The 18,483-nt window shown below is 49.7% G+C and overlaps 1 protein-coding gene across 1 annotated transcript in view; it reads right to left on the reverse strand.

The window, feature by feature from the left end:
* The window catches only part of MAP4 (microtubule associated protein 4), a 93,661-nt gene extending 79,604 nt beyond the window's left edge, over window positions 1–14,057 (reverse strand). The window contains exons 1-3 of the mRNA XM_079301197.1: window positions 14,033–14,057; window positions 12,358–12,615; window positions 4,599–4,664 (exon numbers count right to left, since the gene is read on the reverse strand). Coding sequence (XP_079157323.1) covers window positions 4,599–4,664; window positions 12,358–12,615; window positions 14,033–14,042 — 334 coding nt within the window. The 5' untranslated portion in view covers window positions 14,043–14,057. The remainder of the gene's footprint in view (window positions 1–4,598; window positions 4,665–12,357; window positions 12,616–14,032) is intronic.
* Window positions 14,058–18,483: the final 4,426 nt, after the last annotated feature.

The following is an 18,483-nucleotide window of genomic DNA, read 5'->3' on the forward strand; positions in this document are numbered from 1 at the left end:
ACAGACAGCAAAAACCCAAAAGGAAAGCACAACATGAAGCACTCACATGTTGAACTTGATCTCAGAAGTCTTTCTTTCCCAACCTGAAGGATGCTGTGAACTTCATGGGGCTGGGAGGGAAGAGCCCAGTTTGGGGAGCTGGGAGCCTCCAGGACGTGGAGCTTTCCCAAAAACAACAAAGTTGGAGCTGGGAGAAGCCACGGGGGTCACTTGCTGGGAAGTGGCAGCACAAGGAGCTGCTGCTGAGCTCCAGAGGGGCACAAAGGGGTGAGGTGGCAGCAAAGTGGGCAGGACAGCCCAGGCCCTGCTGCCAGGCTGTGACTCAGCGCTGGCACTGCCACCAGCTCAGCATGTGAGCTCTGCTGGAACAAACAGCAAAGCTGGGGGACGTGCCCAGAGCCCCCCTGCTCCACTGGCACTGCTCATGCCAGCTGGGGCATCCCCAAATCCTGAGAAACCAGCACTCACTGCCCTCACAACCAGCAAACAGCATTCTGAGCAAGTGAAGCTCTCAGCAGGTTTGTTTTGGGCAGTTCAGCCTCATTTGGGTTCAAGGAAATCCTTTCCATCAGGTGCTCAGGCCAAGCACTCTGAGCTACACAACAAAATCCTCCTGTCCCAAAACTGCCCCTCACCTCCCAGAGCCCAGGCTGAGCCTGGCTCAGGCTAAACTCTGCCTCAGCTCTCTAACTATCTCCCCCTTTCATGTTTTATTCATCTGCTGATGGGAAAATGAGCACTTCTGTCTTGGGCAAGCTTTGCACCTCTATGGAATCCCACTGGAGATGCTCCTGGAGGTTAAACCAGGCTTGTTCCTTCTGCTGTAGCTGGAAATGGTCAGGATTGTTCCAGAACAATTTCACAACTCAGCCCTTTTGTTCCCCTCAGATTGTTTCTCATGGCAGGTAAAATTCCATCCAAGGCTGTCCTTCCCCACAGGAAGCCAGAGGTGTAAAGTTAGAAAAAGGCAATTTTCTTTCTCACTTCTAAGGTTTTTGGGAAGGAGTAAGGCAGCAAAGCCACTCCCCAAGGCAGGAATTTGGGACTGGCTATTTTCCTTCATACTCCCAGTTATGGCAAGTGCTTGGACCCCAAAATCAGAGGTGATCCACCTTTACCTCAGGAAATTTTCCCTAATCTGTTTCTCAAGTCTACAAAGTGCAGAAATGATCTGAACCCAGGGGTTTGGAAGAAAACAACAGTGTGACAGATGAGAAGCTCATGGGAGAGGGTTTCAAAGCAGCAAGGAGCAAGGCAGGCACTCTGCAAGGCTGTGGTGGTGTGGGGAGGAGGAAAAGGGAGCTGCAGTCATGGTGGACCCATCCACTATGGAAGCACAACTGGAAACTCCAAACCTTCTCTGATTGAGCACCATGAAAACGGAGAGAAATTAAATTTAAAGGTGATCCAAACTAAAAATGGAGCTGTGGTGGTGATTTCAACCCCGTGGCATAGTGCAGTTCAAAACCAGGGTGCACTTTTTGTGCTTACACAGACAGAGGAAGGTTTCAACAAGCACTGCAGAGCACAGGGAGGAGGAGCAGGATGGAGCCACCCTTTGGCTTCTTCTACAGCCAAGTCCAAGGAGGTAAAGCAAGAGCTCTGTAAAATGCTGCAGATTTTAGAAGTGTAATGGCAGGTAGAAAAGGACACTGGCCTCGTGTCAGTGGCAGCCCCAGAGTTAGGAGACAGTCTAGGCTTCTAGGAGGAGAAAATAGAAGAGAGGAGAAGAAGAAGGAGAGGGAAAGGGGATGGGGAAGGGGCAAGAAAGCGCAAGTGATTAGTAAACATCACCTTGGAGGCAGCTCTGCAAACAGCAAACACTTCATTAGTGCAGCCAGATTTGCCAAAAGCCAGGCCCAGACACACACAGCTGGCTCAGGATGTGTCACTGTCACCACAGAGAGCAGCACCACTTGCACTGGGAACAGAGTGATGCCTGTGAGCCAGTGCTGGGTGACAGAACCCCCAGCAGGCTGGGGGAAGTATGAGCATCCAGCAGGGATACTCCCCCAGGGAACTTCTCCCCTGCCAGCAACAGCATCAACAGCATCCTGGGCAAGAAACATCCAGAACAACCATGTGACCATCATCCCTGATGGGCTGCTCTGATGAAATTTGGTTGGGTTTTATTTTTGAATATATATTTCCTTTGAAGTCTAGGCAAATATCCCGCAATAGAGTTGCAAAATCGAAAATGACACATCAATTTTTGGTTGGTTTGAGCAAGCCCTCCCTAACCTCTGCCTGGTGGAGGTGAGCAGGGATGCCAAACCAGCACTGAATGAATAATTCCCTGTTGTGCATCCCCAGGAAGCTGCTCCAGCCTCTCCATTTACCCTTTTAAGGAAGAGCAGGATCAGCAGTGAGCCTTGCAGGGGATGTGCCCACCCCCAGAGGCAGAGCTCCCCTCTGCACTCCCAGTTCCCAAAAACAAACCCCACAGACCCAGCCAGCAGCAGCTGCCACGGTCTCCTGCCCAAAATCCTGCCCTGAACACAGCACAAATGAAAAGAATTCAGCACTTGGTGCAGGGTTTGGCCCCAGTGCCAGGAGCTGGGTCCTGACCCATCCCACACACACCCCAGGTGGCTGCATGGAATAAAACAAGGTCAGTCAGCACCTTGTTTTACCTGATGAGTGAAGAAACCCATCCAGCAGTGCTTCCTGAGCTCCAGCCCAGAGAGATTCACACTTGGATTTGCAAACAGCTGAACCAACTCTTGTCCTTGGAGTCTGTTTCAGAATCAACTTTAACCCAGCTCTGCTTTTTAAAGCTCTCCCTGCAGCTTTAACACTGGTTTTTGTAGAAAAAGCTGTTTTGCCTGAGCATCACCTTCCTCAGCTCCCCCTGGCTGCTCCATTTCTCTGCACTGGGCTCACATCCCCCATCCCCAGGAACCATTTCAGCTTCCACACACAGGGAATGGCTCCTGCAGGAAACAAAACCTGGAGGTTCAGAGCCAGGGATCCAGGCTTTGAAATGGGGGAGCAGGTGGGACAGCAGCAGCTCTGAAACCCCTCCAGAGCCTGCTGGAAATTCAGCTTTTCTCCCTTCTCCCCCAAGGAGAACCAATATTGCAAGAATTCCACAAGAAGGGGGTGGGGAGGAGGCCATGAAGGACTTGTGTCATGTCAATCCTCTGTTATTCTGGCAAACCTCATTAACTTGATGGCCACAGCCCCTCAGCCTGACACGCTGCTCTGACACTTTGATGTCACTTTTAGACACACTTCAACAGGAGGAGAAAAAAAAATCAACTCTACCCCACAAAGAGGCAATATATTAATAAATTAAAAAGCTCCAGACACATAAAAGTATCTTTGATCAAAGTTGTTAACGTGTTAAGAGTTAAACCTCCACCAAGCAAGAGTGAGGCAAATAACAAAGAATTTTTAAACACAAGCCAGAAGTTCAATACAATAATCTTGATGCCTTTAATTATTCAGACCATAAATCTGATTGCATTTCTATCTCTTTAGTTATAAGTATTAAAGAAGAGGGAGGAAATATCTTTAGGAAGGTTCAGAAGTGTTCTTAATTTCAGTTTATAGTGAATTATAAAAGATGCACAAATTCCTTCTGACTGGATTTCCAACAGCAAATGAAGCACAAAAATCAATTTTATTATTCCCATCCTCACTTAGGACATGAAACTCACTGACACTAAACCAAACTTTAAAATCCTAAACAGAATTACAGCAAAGAGGTGTTTTAATTCACCCCCATCTCCCAAATGTTCATCAGTATTTCCTGAACTGGTTTTTATCCTGGGGCTGCCCCCATGGATTAGGAGGGGTAACAGTGGCAGCACCCAGACAATCTTAGATCTGGAGCTGGAGATCAGCACAAGGGACACCAAAAACAGTCCTTACCCATGCCAGGATGGCAACTGGCTCTGGAATATTCCATCCCTAAGAAAAGAGAGCTCCCACAGCCCAAGCCCTCTGCCAGAAGGGAGCAGATGGGCTGGAGTTTGGCAGGAATCCCAAACCCCAGTCAGAGAGGCTCAGGGGGAAGGGAAGCAGAGCTCACTATTAACTGGGACCAAGGGAAATCAACCTCAGCACATCAGCCTGATGGGAAAGGTCAATTCTTCTCCAGGTTCTGCACAAGTCTGAAATCCTGATCCAGTTCCATCACAAGCTTCTGGCACTCAAAACTATCCTGATGCTATGGAAAAAGGCTCCAGAGGCTCACCTGTGGCACTGCTGGAGCAGGTGTGGGGTGAGGGACACAGCTGGGCCATGGCAGTGAATAAAAACTGCTCCAGAGGATGGGGGAGCTGGGAAAACACCACTGTGAGGCTCAGGGGAGCCACAGGGCAGGGCACAGCTCAGCTCTGGATATTATGGACTCCCTACACACCATTCTCAGCTCCTTGCCAGCACTGACCATGGATAATGAACAGCACATCTTCACAACAAGCTTTTATCCAAAAAAAGCCCTTTAAACTCCAAAGCAAGTGAATCCCCTTTTGTTGCCAGCTGTTGGAGAGCCCATGGCAGGCAGCCCCAGCCCCTGGGAGGAGAGAGGGCTGCAGAGCAGGGGGATGAGCCCAGGACAGGCAGGGCAGAGCTGTGCCTGCAGCACCTACCTGAGCGGGGATCCTGCAGCCCGTGGTCACCATTCTCCACCACCATGGGCCCTGAGGCTGAGCAATCTGCAAGAGACCAGCACAAGGGTCAGCACTGCCTGCAATCCATCTCAGTCAGAGCTTGGGAACAGCACTGTGCAATTCTGCAATCACTGAGCTTGGAAAAGAGCTCCAGGATGGAGTCCCTGCTTTGACAAGCCCCACTGTGTCACCCAGGTGGTGATCCCAGAACTAACAGAAGAAATGATCAATTCCAAATGAGAGCACACTCACAGAATCCAGGATCACTGAGGGTGGAAAAGCCTCAGAAGTAACAAAAGAAATGATCAATTCCAACTGAGAGCACACTCACAGAATCCAGGATCACTGAGGGTGGAAAAGCCTCAGAAGTAACAAAAATAAATGACCAATTCTAAATGAGAGCACACTCACAGAATCCAGGATGACTCTGGGATCAAGCCCAGCCTGTGCCTGATCCCCTCCTTGTCCCCAGCCCAGAGCTCTGAGCACATCCAGCCATTCCTGGGACACCTCCAGGGATGGGGATCCAAACCTCCCTACCCTGACCACCCTTTCCATGGAGAAATCCCTCCTGGAACACCACACACTGCTAAAGCAGGGACCAGGGCAGAGTCAGAGGAGGGTGTTCAAGGTGGAAGATCACCAGTTCCAAAAACAACACAAAAAATCCTTATCACTGTGAGATTCAGTCTTGTAGTAAAATTCTGAAATTTTAACCAGCACCAGGATTTACACACTGAACTTAAGAAACTGGCAGCAGTGGGCACGGGGAACAGTGTGAAGCTGTAAGAGGATCCATTTAGATCAGAAAAAAGAAGTTTTACACAATGAGGGAGGGCAGGGCTGGCACAGGGTGCCCAGAGCAGCTGTGGCTGGATCCCTGCAATGTCCCAGGCCAGGCTGGACACTGGGGTTTGGAGCAGCTGGGACAGTGGGATTGTCCCTGCCATGGAATGGGGTGGCACTGGGTGATCCTTGAGGTTCTCCCCACCCCAAACCAGTCTGGATTCTGTGATTTTATGACCCCCAGCAGTTTTAGTGAAGCAAGCAGCACCAGCTCCTCCCTGGGCCCTCAGTTCTGCTGACAGTGAGGAAACTCTCCTTTTAAAAATAAAAAAGTTTTTTCCTGAAGAAACACACACTCAGTCACCTGGGGCTGCTGTGGCCCTCCCTGAGCCCCAGGCTCTGAACACCAGGAAGAATTTCTCCATGGAAAGGGCTGTTAAATATTGGCAGGGGCTGCCCAGGGAGGTTTGCCCATCCTGGGGGTGTCCCAGGAATTCCTGGCTGTGGCACTCAGAGCTCTGTTCTGGTGACAAGGTGGGGATCAGCTGGGACTCTGTGACCTTTTCCAGCCTCAGTGACTCTGGTGCCACCATCATCACTGATGCCTTAAACCAGGACTCAACTTGACCACCAATGTGGCTGAACCCCTCCAAAGGGGAGCAGAAGGATCAGAAATGCCAGGGCTGTCCATGGCAAGGACAGAGAGCAGGTAAGATGGTTCCCTTTACAGTTTCAGCTTTTTGGGAAGACAAGCTTCCAGAAAAATCAGGTCAGATCACACCAACTCCAGCCAGCACGAGTGGTTGTTATTTTTAAGTCTCTGAAGGTCAGTGCCTTTGGAGCAAATCAATTTGAGCTGGGTTTGCTGAAGCCCCAGTGTGAAAGCACCCAGCAACCTGCCCAGGGCTCCTCCCCTCATATTCTAAATTGCATAAACCCAAAACCATGTCAAGATGTTGTAACTACCTAATCCTCATCAGAATCACAAGATAGTATTTGCATCTGGCTCGTGGATCAAAGGATTGTTTTTATATAAACAAATTTAAGGCAGCACTGGCTAAACCCATAATCTGAGGCAAATGGGCAGTGCCAACATAACCCCTAATCCAGAGGGGTGGGCAGGGGACACCAGCACAGCCCCAGCAGGGTGCCACACCTGGGGGCTCAGGGGGCTCTTGCTGCAGCTTTGATCACACACAGATGTTGTCAAATGATGATATTGGAGAGGAAAATGTCAGCAAAATAAATGCTGATGGGCAGAGTCTGAACCAGCTTGGGGCTCAGAGCTTAAATCTCCTTCCACTCATTCATTGAAATGTTCTGCCTCAAAATCACCTGCAGAGCTGCCCTGGATCCAACAGCACAAGGAGCTGGAGATGCTGGAGAGATCCAGGAGCCCCCAGGGCTGGAGCCAGGCTGGAGAGCTGGGAATGTTCCCTGGAGAGGAGAAGGATCCAGGGAGGGCTCAGAGCTCCTGAAGGGCTCCAGGAGAGCTGGAGAGGGACAAGGGATGGAGGGACAGGACACAGGGAATGGCTCCACTGCCAGAGAAATGGGATGGATATTGGGAATTGGGAATTCCCAGAGCAGCTGTGGCTGCCCCTGGATCCTGGCAGTGCCCAGGGCAGGTTGGACACTGGAGTTGGATCACCTGGGACAGCGGAAGGTGTCCCCATGGCAGGGCTGGCACTGGGTGGGATTTCAGGTTCCTTCCAGCCCAAACCAGTCTGGGATTCTGTGATGTGACAACTGTGGGGCAGGAATGGGGCTGGAGAGACTTTGTTTAATGTCTCATCAGACAAAAATGCAAATATCATCATCTGCTGATTTAAACTCTGGGTTTGTGGAACACTCTCCATCTCCACTTTCATACATGACCAAGTGTCTAAATTCCCTTTGGCTAAAGCAAATCCTGCTGCAAGAAAGGCACTTTCTCCTCATGTGGGAAGGGAGGGAAAAGCAAAAGGAAATGTGTTTTTTGGCCTGGGGTTTCATCTCTGGAGCTGCAGGGAGGGAGGGCAGCAGTGGCCAGCAGAGCCACCTCGTGGTGACACCTCCAGTCCCAGCAGAGCCATCCCAGGACTGGGTCACTTAAACCAAACCCAGGTTTCAGTCCTGCAGGGTTTAATCCCATGGGAATTAAGAGGCACTCACTCACTGACAGGGCAGGGGAACAAATAATAAATAAATGAAATAAATAAAATTAAATAAAAGAAAACAATAGAATTATAATAATGAGAAGAGAGAGGGGAATTGCTCAGCCTGGAGAAAAGGAGGCTCAGAGGGAACTTCTGGCTCTGCACAGCTCCCTGGCAGGAGGGGACAGCCCCAGGTTGGGTTCTGCTCCAGGGAACAGGGCTGGAAATTGGGAATATTCCTCTCCAGCCTGGCAGAGCTGCCCAGGGCAGGGGTGGAGCCCCCATCCCTGCAGGGATTTATATCTGTGTGGATGTGGCACCTGGGGACACTGGCAGTGCTGGGGGAAGTGTTGCACTTGCTGGTGTCTGAGAGCTTTTCCAAGGCCAGCAATGATTCTGTGAATAAAGCCCAAGAGTGCAGTGCTGCCCAGTCCCCATCACTGCTGTCCAGCCCTCCCCAGCTCACACTGCCCACGATGTTCTGCACTGTGGGATTCCCTCCTGGCCATGTCCCTCACCCTGCTCCCTGCCTGAGCCTGGGGAATCAAACATTTTCATTTGAAGGAACAATCAAATCACCTGTGCCACCACCACCATCCTCACACCCAGCTCCAAACTCTGCACTGTGCCAGCACCATGCACAAAATCAGCTCCAGCCCAGCCCATACCCAGCAAAAAGAAACTGGATTCAAGGTTAAAACTCACCAAGGAGTTTGTAAAAACAAACACAGGGGCTGAGCACAGGCAGGTCCTGCCAGCAGAGAGCTGCCCACAGTTCCCCACCAGGAACCAGCAGAGACAATCCTGGTCCTCACCTCAATGAAACACCCCCAGGAGCTCTGCTCAAACCCCAGTGCTTCCCCTTCTCTTGGCACATGCTAAAATCCCACCTACAATCCCTCCCCTCAGCCCCTCACAGGAGCAGCAGAATGGAACTGCTGCAGCCTCTGGATGCTCAGGAAGCTCCAGAGCATCCTGAAAACCCTGGGATGGCTCAGGAGAGCAGGCAGCACACAGCCCTGGCTGTTATGTAAGGCACACAGGGTCAGAAGAGGATTATCCCAGAATTTGCCAATTTACCACGTCCAGCCAGGTGCAAGGAGGAGTAAATTCATTTCTCCCTGGTATTTCAGCAGTTAACCAAAGTTAAAGCTTTATTCTAGGAGAGATTTGTAGGTGACAAACTGTCCCTGCTCTTCCCCATCCCTCTGGACTCACCCACCCCATGTTAAACTCACCTAACTTGGCTCCTGGGGTCAGGGAAAAAAAAGTGAAATAAAACCTTGGAGCAGATCTGGAGCAGCCACAGCCTGACAGGATGGAGGATTAAACCTCTTCTGACTGAGGAAAGACAATCTGAGGAGCACAGACCGTGATGTCAGAACACATTTGTGCCTTTTAACATAAATAAATGAACAAGAGGAGGCTGAAAAGCCTGAGCTCTGCAGGCTGCTGCTCTCCCTCAGGAAAACCAGGCTGGCTGGAGCCAGGGATGTGCAACTCCTGCTGCTGCTCCCCAAAAACTTGGTGTTACACTCAAATATGGAACTACAACACCAAGACCCTCAGGACCCAGTTAAATCTCACCCACTGGAGCCTCAATAAATGAAGCCCATTCAGCTTCTTTTTAAAAAGTTATAAATATTAAATACATTTGATGGCAGAAACAGGTATCAGCACTTCAGGGAAAAACAGGGAGGAGAAATGAAGATATTCCAGGACCAAATCCTAAGACTGGTTTATGATACCTGTCCCTGATTTAGGTTTCAGTCCTTCCCTGCTGGTCCAAGGTGGGAAAGCTGAACAACTCCACTCAGGGAATTCTCCATCTCTGCACACAGGGTCTTGTTTGCATCTTGCCAAAGATTTAGATAATGCTCCTGGCTGCTCTGCAGCTCTCCCAAAAAAGGGAAAAACCAATCTCCAAAGCAAGAATAAGAAACTGCATCATCCCCCCTTTGCCATGCAGGAGGGAAGGAGTTCTGCTCCAGCAGCCCCCTGATGGGGTGGGAGCTGGGGAAGCCAGGACATCCCAAAATCCCTGAATTACTGAGCTGGGAAAAGCCTTCCCTGGTCACCAAATCCAACCCCACCCTGCCCCCAGCCCAGAGCCCTGGGCCACCTCCAGGATGGGGACTGCAAACCTCCCTGGGCAATGTGTAACAACCCTTCCCATGAAGGAATTCTCCTGAAATTCTGTTTTTCCCCCCAGGATATGTGCCTGAGCTCTGCCCACAGCACCCAGCCTTTCCCTGACAGAGAGTTCTAATTAACAAGCAAACCTAAAAGGCCTCATTACCCCCACCCCAAGATCCTGGAGTTATGTGAAATAATGAGTGGGATAGCAAAGATACATGGCTGGGAGGACACATTTAAGGGATTTGCATTTTAAACCAATATTGTGTCATGATCTGAGCACTGAGAAATCCTGGTGCTGAGATGGGTTGGGATCTGCAGCTTCTACAACAAAGGATTGCTTTAAAATATCCTCAAATCAAAGGTGTGAACAAGTCCTTGTGTTTCTCTGCTTCTGCAGTGCTAAAATATGAATGAAATAAATAATACACATCTGAACTGCCCCAAAGTTCCAAGTTTTATAATAATGTCATTGCCCATTACCATCCTTCCTGCTTGTTTGGTGCCCTTTATCAACAGTGTCAGCATGGAAAATTCAAAGTTACATTTTCTGTGTTACAGTGCACTTCTAAACAAAGCAAATAAATGTCTCAAACAGCCCAGAATTCCCCATGATGTGCTCTTGGATATTCTGTTTATTTTGAAGGATCACATCCCACCTTCCTCAACACAGCAGGATTAAGGGTTAAAAAAAGAAAACTTCTTCTGAAGGAAGTCATCAAGTTACCAAAGGTTTTCCTCTTCACACAGCACAGATCAAGGCCACAAACAAATAAAACCATCAAGGCACTGCTGGTGACAATTCCCACTTGGGCAGAGAAGGAACAGCACACAAGCAAAGGGAGCAATAATTCAAATTGTTCATTGGATGACCCCCAAAACTTACTATTTTCCCCTTCATACAGGGAAACATCTGTTTAAAACTCTCATTTTCCTAAAGAATTTTTGATAAAGCTCTTAACACAAATAAATTGGTGATGTTCCACCTCAAACTCCTGGGGCTGTTCTGTTCTCTGCTCCCAGGGGACAGGGACAGGAGGAGAGGGAGGTTTAGGTTGTTTATTGGGAATATTCCACTTGGAATGGTTTGTCCAGCCTGGCACAGCTGCCCAGGGCAGGGGTGAGTCCCCATTCCTGCAGGGATTTAAATCTGTGTAAATCTGTGGATGTGACACTTGGGGACATGATCAGTGGTGGCCTTAAAAGTGCTGGGGAAGCTGCTGGGTTTGATGATCCCAAACATCTTTTCCAACCTTAATGATTCCATAATTCTAAATATCAGCTGGGCTGGAAAGTGTCCATCAGCAGCAGGTTTTGGTACCATGCACACAACCAGCACATCCCAAAAAAATCCAAGTAAATGAAGCCTTGGGTCAGAGCCATGGGCTTGAGCTGTTAAACATTTGGGGGTGAAGCTCCCAGACAGATGCTGGAGATTCCAGATGTGCAGACCCCACCAGCAGCAGCTCATCACCCACCTTTCCTCTTGCATTTGCCACCCCCCAGAGTGGTGGCACCTTGGGACACTATTTGTGGAGCATGGCAGCCACAAAATTTGGTGAGTGCTTTCTCTGAGAGCCCCAAAAGCTGCCAACCCCAAATATTGATGCCAAGCACATCATATTAAATGAAATAAATTAAATTAAATATTAAAGCCAAGCCACACTGTGGCCCAGCAGGGAGAGGTGTCACATACATCATGCACTGTCCCACAGTCAACACCAGCTGCTAATCTCATGCTTATTAATTCCTTTCCATTTGTGAGAAAGCTATCACCTTGGGAAAAATCTTAACCAGAATTTTAAAAGTGTCACAACCTAAAAAAAACCCCCAAAACCTAAAAAAAGGTCTGGCTGAAATCTGCCTTCAGCAGTGTCCCCAGGAGAGGCTGAAGGAACAAAGGGCAAAAAAGCAACACACAGGGCTTGAGCTGAGTCAAATTTGAAATAAATGGTTGAGACCAGAGGCTCAGCAGTGTCACAGTGAGCACAGGTGCTCCCTGATGTTCCAGTGGCAGTTTTTGGGACACTCTGGGACACTTTGGGACACTGTGGGACATTTTGGGACACTTTGGACACTCTGGGACATTTTGGGACATTTTGGAGACACTTTGGGACACTCTGGCACATTTTGGGACACTCTGGGACACTTTGGGATACTGGGACATTTTGGGAGACACTTTGGGACATTTTGGGACACTCTGGGACATTTTGGGACATTTTGGGACATTTTGGAGACACTTTGGGACACTCTGGGACATTTTTGGGACACTCTGGGAGACACTTTGGGACACTCTGGGACACTCTGGGACACTTTGGGACATTTTGGGACATTTTGGGACACTCTGAGACACTTTGGGACATTTTGGGACACTGGACACTCTGGGACATTTTGGGAAACTTTGGACACTCTGGGACACTCTGGGACATTTTGGGACACTCTGGGACATTTTTGGGACACTCTGGAAGACACTCTGGGACATTTTGGGACACTCTGGGACACTTTGGGACATTTTGGGACACTGGACACTCTGGGACATTTTGGGAAACTTTGGGACATTTTGGGACACTCTGGGACATTTTTGGGACACTCTGGGAGACTCTGGGACACTTTGGGACACTCTGGGACATTTTTGGGACACTCTGGGGGACACTCTGGGACATTTTGGGGACACTTACGTTCCGTGGCAATCCCGTCCACGTGCCCTTTGCTTTTGGGCTCCTGGCTGCCAGGCTTGGCCTCGTCCTCATCATCCAGCAGAGGCACATAATCTGTTTTATCCACTGTCTCCCCCACCACATCCTGGAATTTCTCAGCCTCCAGGGTGGCTATGAAGTCCCTCTTCACCTCCTCCTCCACGGCGAGGGGCGGCTCGCTGAGAGCATCAGCCAGGCTCAGGTTGTGCTCCAGCTCAGCCATGCCTGAGCACTCTGCACCTGCAAGCCCAGCAGAGAGAGAATTTCATCAGAACACGAGCTTCACCCCACCTGGCTGCTGCCCAGCTGTGCCCTCTGTGCCTTCACACCACCAGAAATGCTCAGGAATTCTCAGATCTGCAATGGAAATAAAGAGGGGTCGCCTAAAGCTTGTGGATGTTACGTTTCATGGGGGGTTTTTTATCAGCAGTTTAAATAAAAAATGTTAAAATAGCACCCAGCACCTGGCCAGGGTGGCCATGGTGTGACATTGAGCCCAGCCCTGCCCCAGATCTGCAGTTAATTACACCCCCAGCAGCACAAACACAAATGATGTAAGAGAATTTAGTGCTGGGTTTGACTCCACCCAGGCTCCCCTATGGAGATTAGGATTTTACATAATCTCTGATGTGGACTTCAGTGCTGCTCCTGATCCCTCCCAGAGGGTCCTGCATGTCCTCAGCAAACCTTGCTAATCCCACCAAACCCCCCCCCCAGCCCTGGGATTTGGGAGGGAAAGTGATGTTTTAATAATGTTTACGTGAAAAAAAAAAAACCCAAAAAATAAACCAAACAGCAAAGTGCACATGCAGGCATTATACCCACAGCTAGGAACTGGAAACAGAGAAGCAACCACCACTTATCCCTCCCTGATCTGCATCTCTGGGTTCAATTTAATTCCTGCCACCAAGCTGAAAAAATGCACCTGAACTGAGTCATCTCCAACCTTCAGGTTGGCACAACACACACCCATCACCAATTCCTCACTTTTGCATTTGACAGCCTTTTGAAGTTATTCTTGGGAACAAGAGGCACCAGAAACTGCTGGAAGGTACAGAAAGGTTTTGTCCCCAGTCCCTCTGCAGCTCTCCTGGAGCCCCTTTGGGTCCTGGAAGGGCTCTGAGCTCTCCCTGGATCCCCCCTGGCCCAGGTGAACATTCCCAGCTCTCCTGGAGCCCCTTTGGGTCCTGGAAGGGCTCTGAGCTCTCCCTGGATCCCCCCTGGCCCAGGTGAACATTCCCAGCTCTCCTGGAGCCCCTTTGGGTCCTGGAAGGGCTCTGAGCTCTCCCTGGATCCCCCCTGGCCCAGGTGAACATTCCCAGCTCTCCTGGAGCCCCTTTGGGTCCTGGAAGGGCTCTGAGCTCTCCCTGGATCCCCCCTGGCCCAGGTGGACATTCCCAGCTCTCCCAGCCTGGCTCCAGCCCCTCCTGAGGAAAATCAGGAGCTGCTGGCAGAGAGCTGCCAGGGGAGCACAAGGGCCATTTGTGTGTGCTGGGTCAGGAGGGGTGGCCCAAGTGGCCACAGTGCAGCAGCCCAGGCCTGCTGCCTTGCATGGGCTGGCAGAACACAGACCCCCTTGTTCCCAAAAAACAAAAGCTCCTACTCCTTGAACTGCAGGAAATTCTGTGTCAGCACTGCAGGGCCAGCACATACCTACAGGCTGACATTCCTCAGGAACAATGGTGTCCCACTGATTGTGGGGTTTCTGTCCTTCCAGGCAAGGCCATTATGGAAACTAATTCAGGTCAAGCTCTTCTTTTTGATTCTTTGAACAATAAAAGGTCAGGCTGGCAGGCCACACTTCAGGCAGCAGCTGCAGTTCTTGGGGTTTAGATAAAGGCCCTGGATCACAGCTTGAAAAGGCAGAGGTGAAAAGTTTGGAGCTCCTCACCCCCCTGTGAAGGGTCACAGCTGAATGAATTATGGTCAGTAAAAAAAAAAAAAATTTTACATTTAAATGAAAGAGTCTTATCAAAAAGGTTGCTTTCAGAGTTCCTGACTATTTTAAGCCAAACCATCATCCAGATGTGCACACAACTGGCTGCACTACCCTGGAGGGAACACCAGCCAGGGAAGGCATTTCCAGTTTAATCCCTGCACTGACCAGTCTCCTTAAAGGAACAAATGGGGCTCAGAAGAGCCAATTTTTCAGGCACAGCCTCCTTTGCTTTCAACTCACAAGTGAACTGATGGCTTTAGGTCAGTGAGCCTCAATGTGCAGCAATGAACATTTAATCATCTGCTGAAAATGTCATTTAGCATCAGAAAGAAAAACAACATTTAGATTTCTCAACAAGCTGCATCACAGTCACAGAATCAGTGAGGGAAAAGTCCTGTGAGTCCATCCAGCACTGACCATGTCCCCAAGTGCCACATCCATTATTATTAAACCCTTTCCCCACTGGGCAGCTGTGCCAGGGCTGGAGAGCCTTTTTGGGGTAGGAATATTCCCAAATTCCAACCTGAACCTCCCCTGGCACAGCCTGGGGCTGTTTCCTCCTGTCCTGTCCCTGTTCCCTGGGCTGCACTGCATGGAACAGCTGCCATAAAATACATGGAATTTGGGGTTTTGTGGCTCTGACAGTGCTGCTACTGCAGGTTTACACAGGAACTAGGACACTGGAGTGATCTACTTTCTGGGGGAAATAGTAATGAGGCTGTGCAGCCTCATCAGCAGGACATTTCCTTGTCCCTATTTAGCTAAATGGGGAATGAATGTAGCAAGGATGTATAAAAATAAACCAGTGTAACTAAGAAAAGCCATTTTAAATACAGCACTGGTGTCTCAGTCAGGGCTGGAGCACCTGGCACAAACTGCAGGGATCCCTCCTGAGCCCAGGTGGGTTCCAAGGACAGCCACAACACCCCTGGGAATTCCTCCTTTTCCTCTCCCTTACAGCAGCCAAAATGACACCAATTCCCAGGGCTTGTCTGCTAAGTGAGGCAAGAGGAAAATGAGGATATTGCAGGGATTGTGCCCAAGGGGAGACAGCAAATCCTGGAGCATATTCATGTGTTGAGCAGCTTAGAGAGACAGATGCTTCCTACCCATTGCCATTCACACAGAACAGAGCTGGCTGGGAAGCACTGAAGGATCCTCAGCAAGATGCACCTTAATCCCCTGCCTGCCCAGCAATGGAAATCAGACATTACAGAGCACAGGGAAGATCAATTCTGGCATTAACCTCAGGATGAAAGAGAAAAACTGAGGAGTGACAGATCTCTGAAGGCAGAGGTTTAAAAATGCACTGAAAGTCCTTCCTGGAAAGGGTGGCACCGCCTGGGGGGTTTGGAGCCCATCCCTGCAGGTGGCTCTGGGCTGGGACTGGGCACAGCCTGGGCTCACAGGGCTTTCCCAGCCTCAGGGATTCAGAGTAATTCCTCAATGGAACAGCTGCTGAGGTGCTGGTGGGTGTTACCAACCTGTGCATCCAGGATCAGCCTCCAAGGACAGCACCATGGGAGGAGTTTGCTCCAAGGAAAGGTGTGGAAGGAGCAGGAGCAGCCCTGGCAGTGCCACAGTGACAGCTGCACTGCAGGCAAGGAGAAGGGGATTCCTGTAGCAACACATTCCAGGAAATCTTCAAATTACCCCTAAGCAAATCAATCATGTTCCTTGAACTCACACATTATTTTTACACAGGAGGATTGTTGAGATCTCTCCTGTTCCAGGCACAGCTGATGTGTTACACCCAGGGTTGGCTCCATCTGCTCTTCTCCACGCTCAGAATCTCTGTGTACTCAGTGAGTAACCTGTTTGCTTGTTGGGATAAATAAAATCCATCTCTCCTCAGCTAATCTGAAAGATTCTGCATGGTTATTTTAATCCCTTACCCACATCACACAGCCTCCATCCTGGTGCTCTGTTCCAAACAGTTCCAGCTATTCACTGAATTTTAATCCTTGGGGGTGTCCCAGACTGGTTTGGGCTGGAGGGACCCTAAAACCCACCCAGTGCCAGGGCAGGGACACTCCCACTGTCCCAATGTGCTCCCAGCCCTGCCCAGCCTGCCCTTGGACACTGCCAGGGATCCAGAACTATCAACAACTTCTCTGAGTATCAAGAACTTCCCTCCAGCAACTTCCTCACCCAGCTTTTACTCCAAGTGACCCCCTGGAACAACTTCCCAGAGCCATCACCCTTTGAAAAACCAAACCCTGCAGCAGCCACAGGCTCCAGCTTCCCATCCAGGGAGAAGTGGAATTTATTTCCTGAACTTTGTGCTTCCATTCTGCAGCTCCCCTGACTGCTCTGTCGTGTTCCTGCCTCTGGGCACGCACAGGCTTGGAATTTCAAGTTATGATCAGTCTGACCCAGATTCTGTGTCTTGTCTGAAGAAAAAGGAAAGCAAAACAAGAAAGAGGAGAGCAGGCACAGGGATGCTGGCCAGAAAACCCAAAGCTGAAACCTGCAAGCTGTCCAAACACAATGGTTGGACAGGACACTGGCCCACTCCTGGACTGCTGCTGCTCCCAGAGGAGCACAGCTGGCAGCCCTGCAGTGACAGTGACAGTGACAGTGACACAGCAGCACCCAGGGCCAGCAGCCTTCCTGCCACACAGGGAAGAGCAATCTGCTCCATCCAGGAGGAACTGTGCAGAAACACCTCCTCACTTGTGCTGCTTTAAAGGAGACCCTGCTGCCCAAACTTACAACAAGCTCATCCATTATTCCAACAGACCCACTTGCTCCTTTAAAATTAGCTCCTAACTCCATCCCAAATTAAATGCCTGGCTGGGAGAAACAGAGACAGCTTGGTCATAATTCCCATTTCTGCTGGGTAAGTCAGGTTGCTTTTCTTAGCTGGAGCTGCTGGGAGCACTCAGCCATGAGGAAACAGGAGAGCAGAGATCTGCTAAGTCATCCTCCTGCTGAGCCCTGGAGCCCAGGAAAGGTTTCTGCATCCCTCCTCCCAAAGGAGAGGGCACAGTGACTCACTGAGCCACTGATGTTCCTTGCATTCCCTGGCTGGGCACAAAAATTTGTGACACAACTGCATTTTTCATCTTTTTTTTGGCACAGCCTGAACCAATAGGGTTGGCTTATTTATTGTTTTAAAGTTAAACACAGCAAGAGCTCTGCTTTGTGGCTCATTCTGGAGTCACAGGAAAACCCCACAAATCACTGGAAGCTTCTCAGAGGCAAAGAGATGGAGGCTGAGAGATCTTTAATAAAATCTTTAAAAAATCACAATCAGCTCAACTGCTGGAAAAATCAGCCTCAGAATGGGTGACCTGGATTCCAGAATTATGTTCAGGAAGCAGAATCCCCAAGGAGTCCCTGATGTGCAGAGGGAAGGTGTCCAGTTCTTTGGGGTGCTCCTGACCTGCTGGCCCAACCCAAGCACCCAATGGCATCATCAAACCAGGATTAATTAGGAGATTCCAGATATTTCCACAGCAAAATCAAACCAAATTTCAGCTTGGAAATGTTGCTGAGATCAAAGTGAGCTGGGAGGGCAAACAGGGAGGCAGCACATCAAATATTCTTGATTTTTGGTTCATGTTTGGACTTCCAGCAAATGAGGATTTCAGGGACAGTCACAGAGCCAGGTTCTCCTTCAAACAATCCATAAATACAGCAAGAGATTTTCTAGTTATTATTTAGAGTCTTAAATGATTGCTGCCCTCCTGTGGGAGGGACAAGAGAGCAGGAGCAGAGGGGGCAGATTTGGGGACAAAGAGAGCAGGTTTGGGACATTTGATGATTTTAAGCTTGGACTTCTCAAACAAATAAAACACTTGCAGAGTTGTTTCCCTTCTCAGCACAAACCCCCTGAGCCTTCTGGCTCACTTGAATTACTCAGAATAAATCCAGTGAGCCCCAGAGCCTCCAAGCTGCTACAGAAAACAGGCAAGAACTGCAGAAGGAAAGGGAAAACAGTTCCCATTTTACCTCCACATGAACACAGGGACAGCACAGGGATTTCCAGTCAGGATTCCCTGAAGGGATCCAGGAGAGCTGGAGAGGGACTGGGGACAAGGGATGCAGGGACAGGACACAGGGAATGGCTCCACTGCCAGAGGAATGGATGGGTGGATGGATGGATGGATGGATGGATGGATGGATGGATGGATGATGGATGGATGGAGGATGGATGGATGGAT

This window comes from Erithacus rubecula (assembly GCF_903797595.1).
Source record: "Erithacus rubecula genome assembly, chromosome: 3".
In the NCBI taxonomy this organism is placed as follows: domain Eukaryota; kingdom Metazoa; phylum Chordata; class Aves; order Passeriformes; family Muscicapidae; genus Erithacus; species Erithacus rubecula.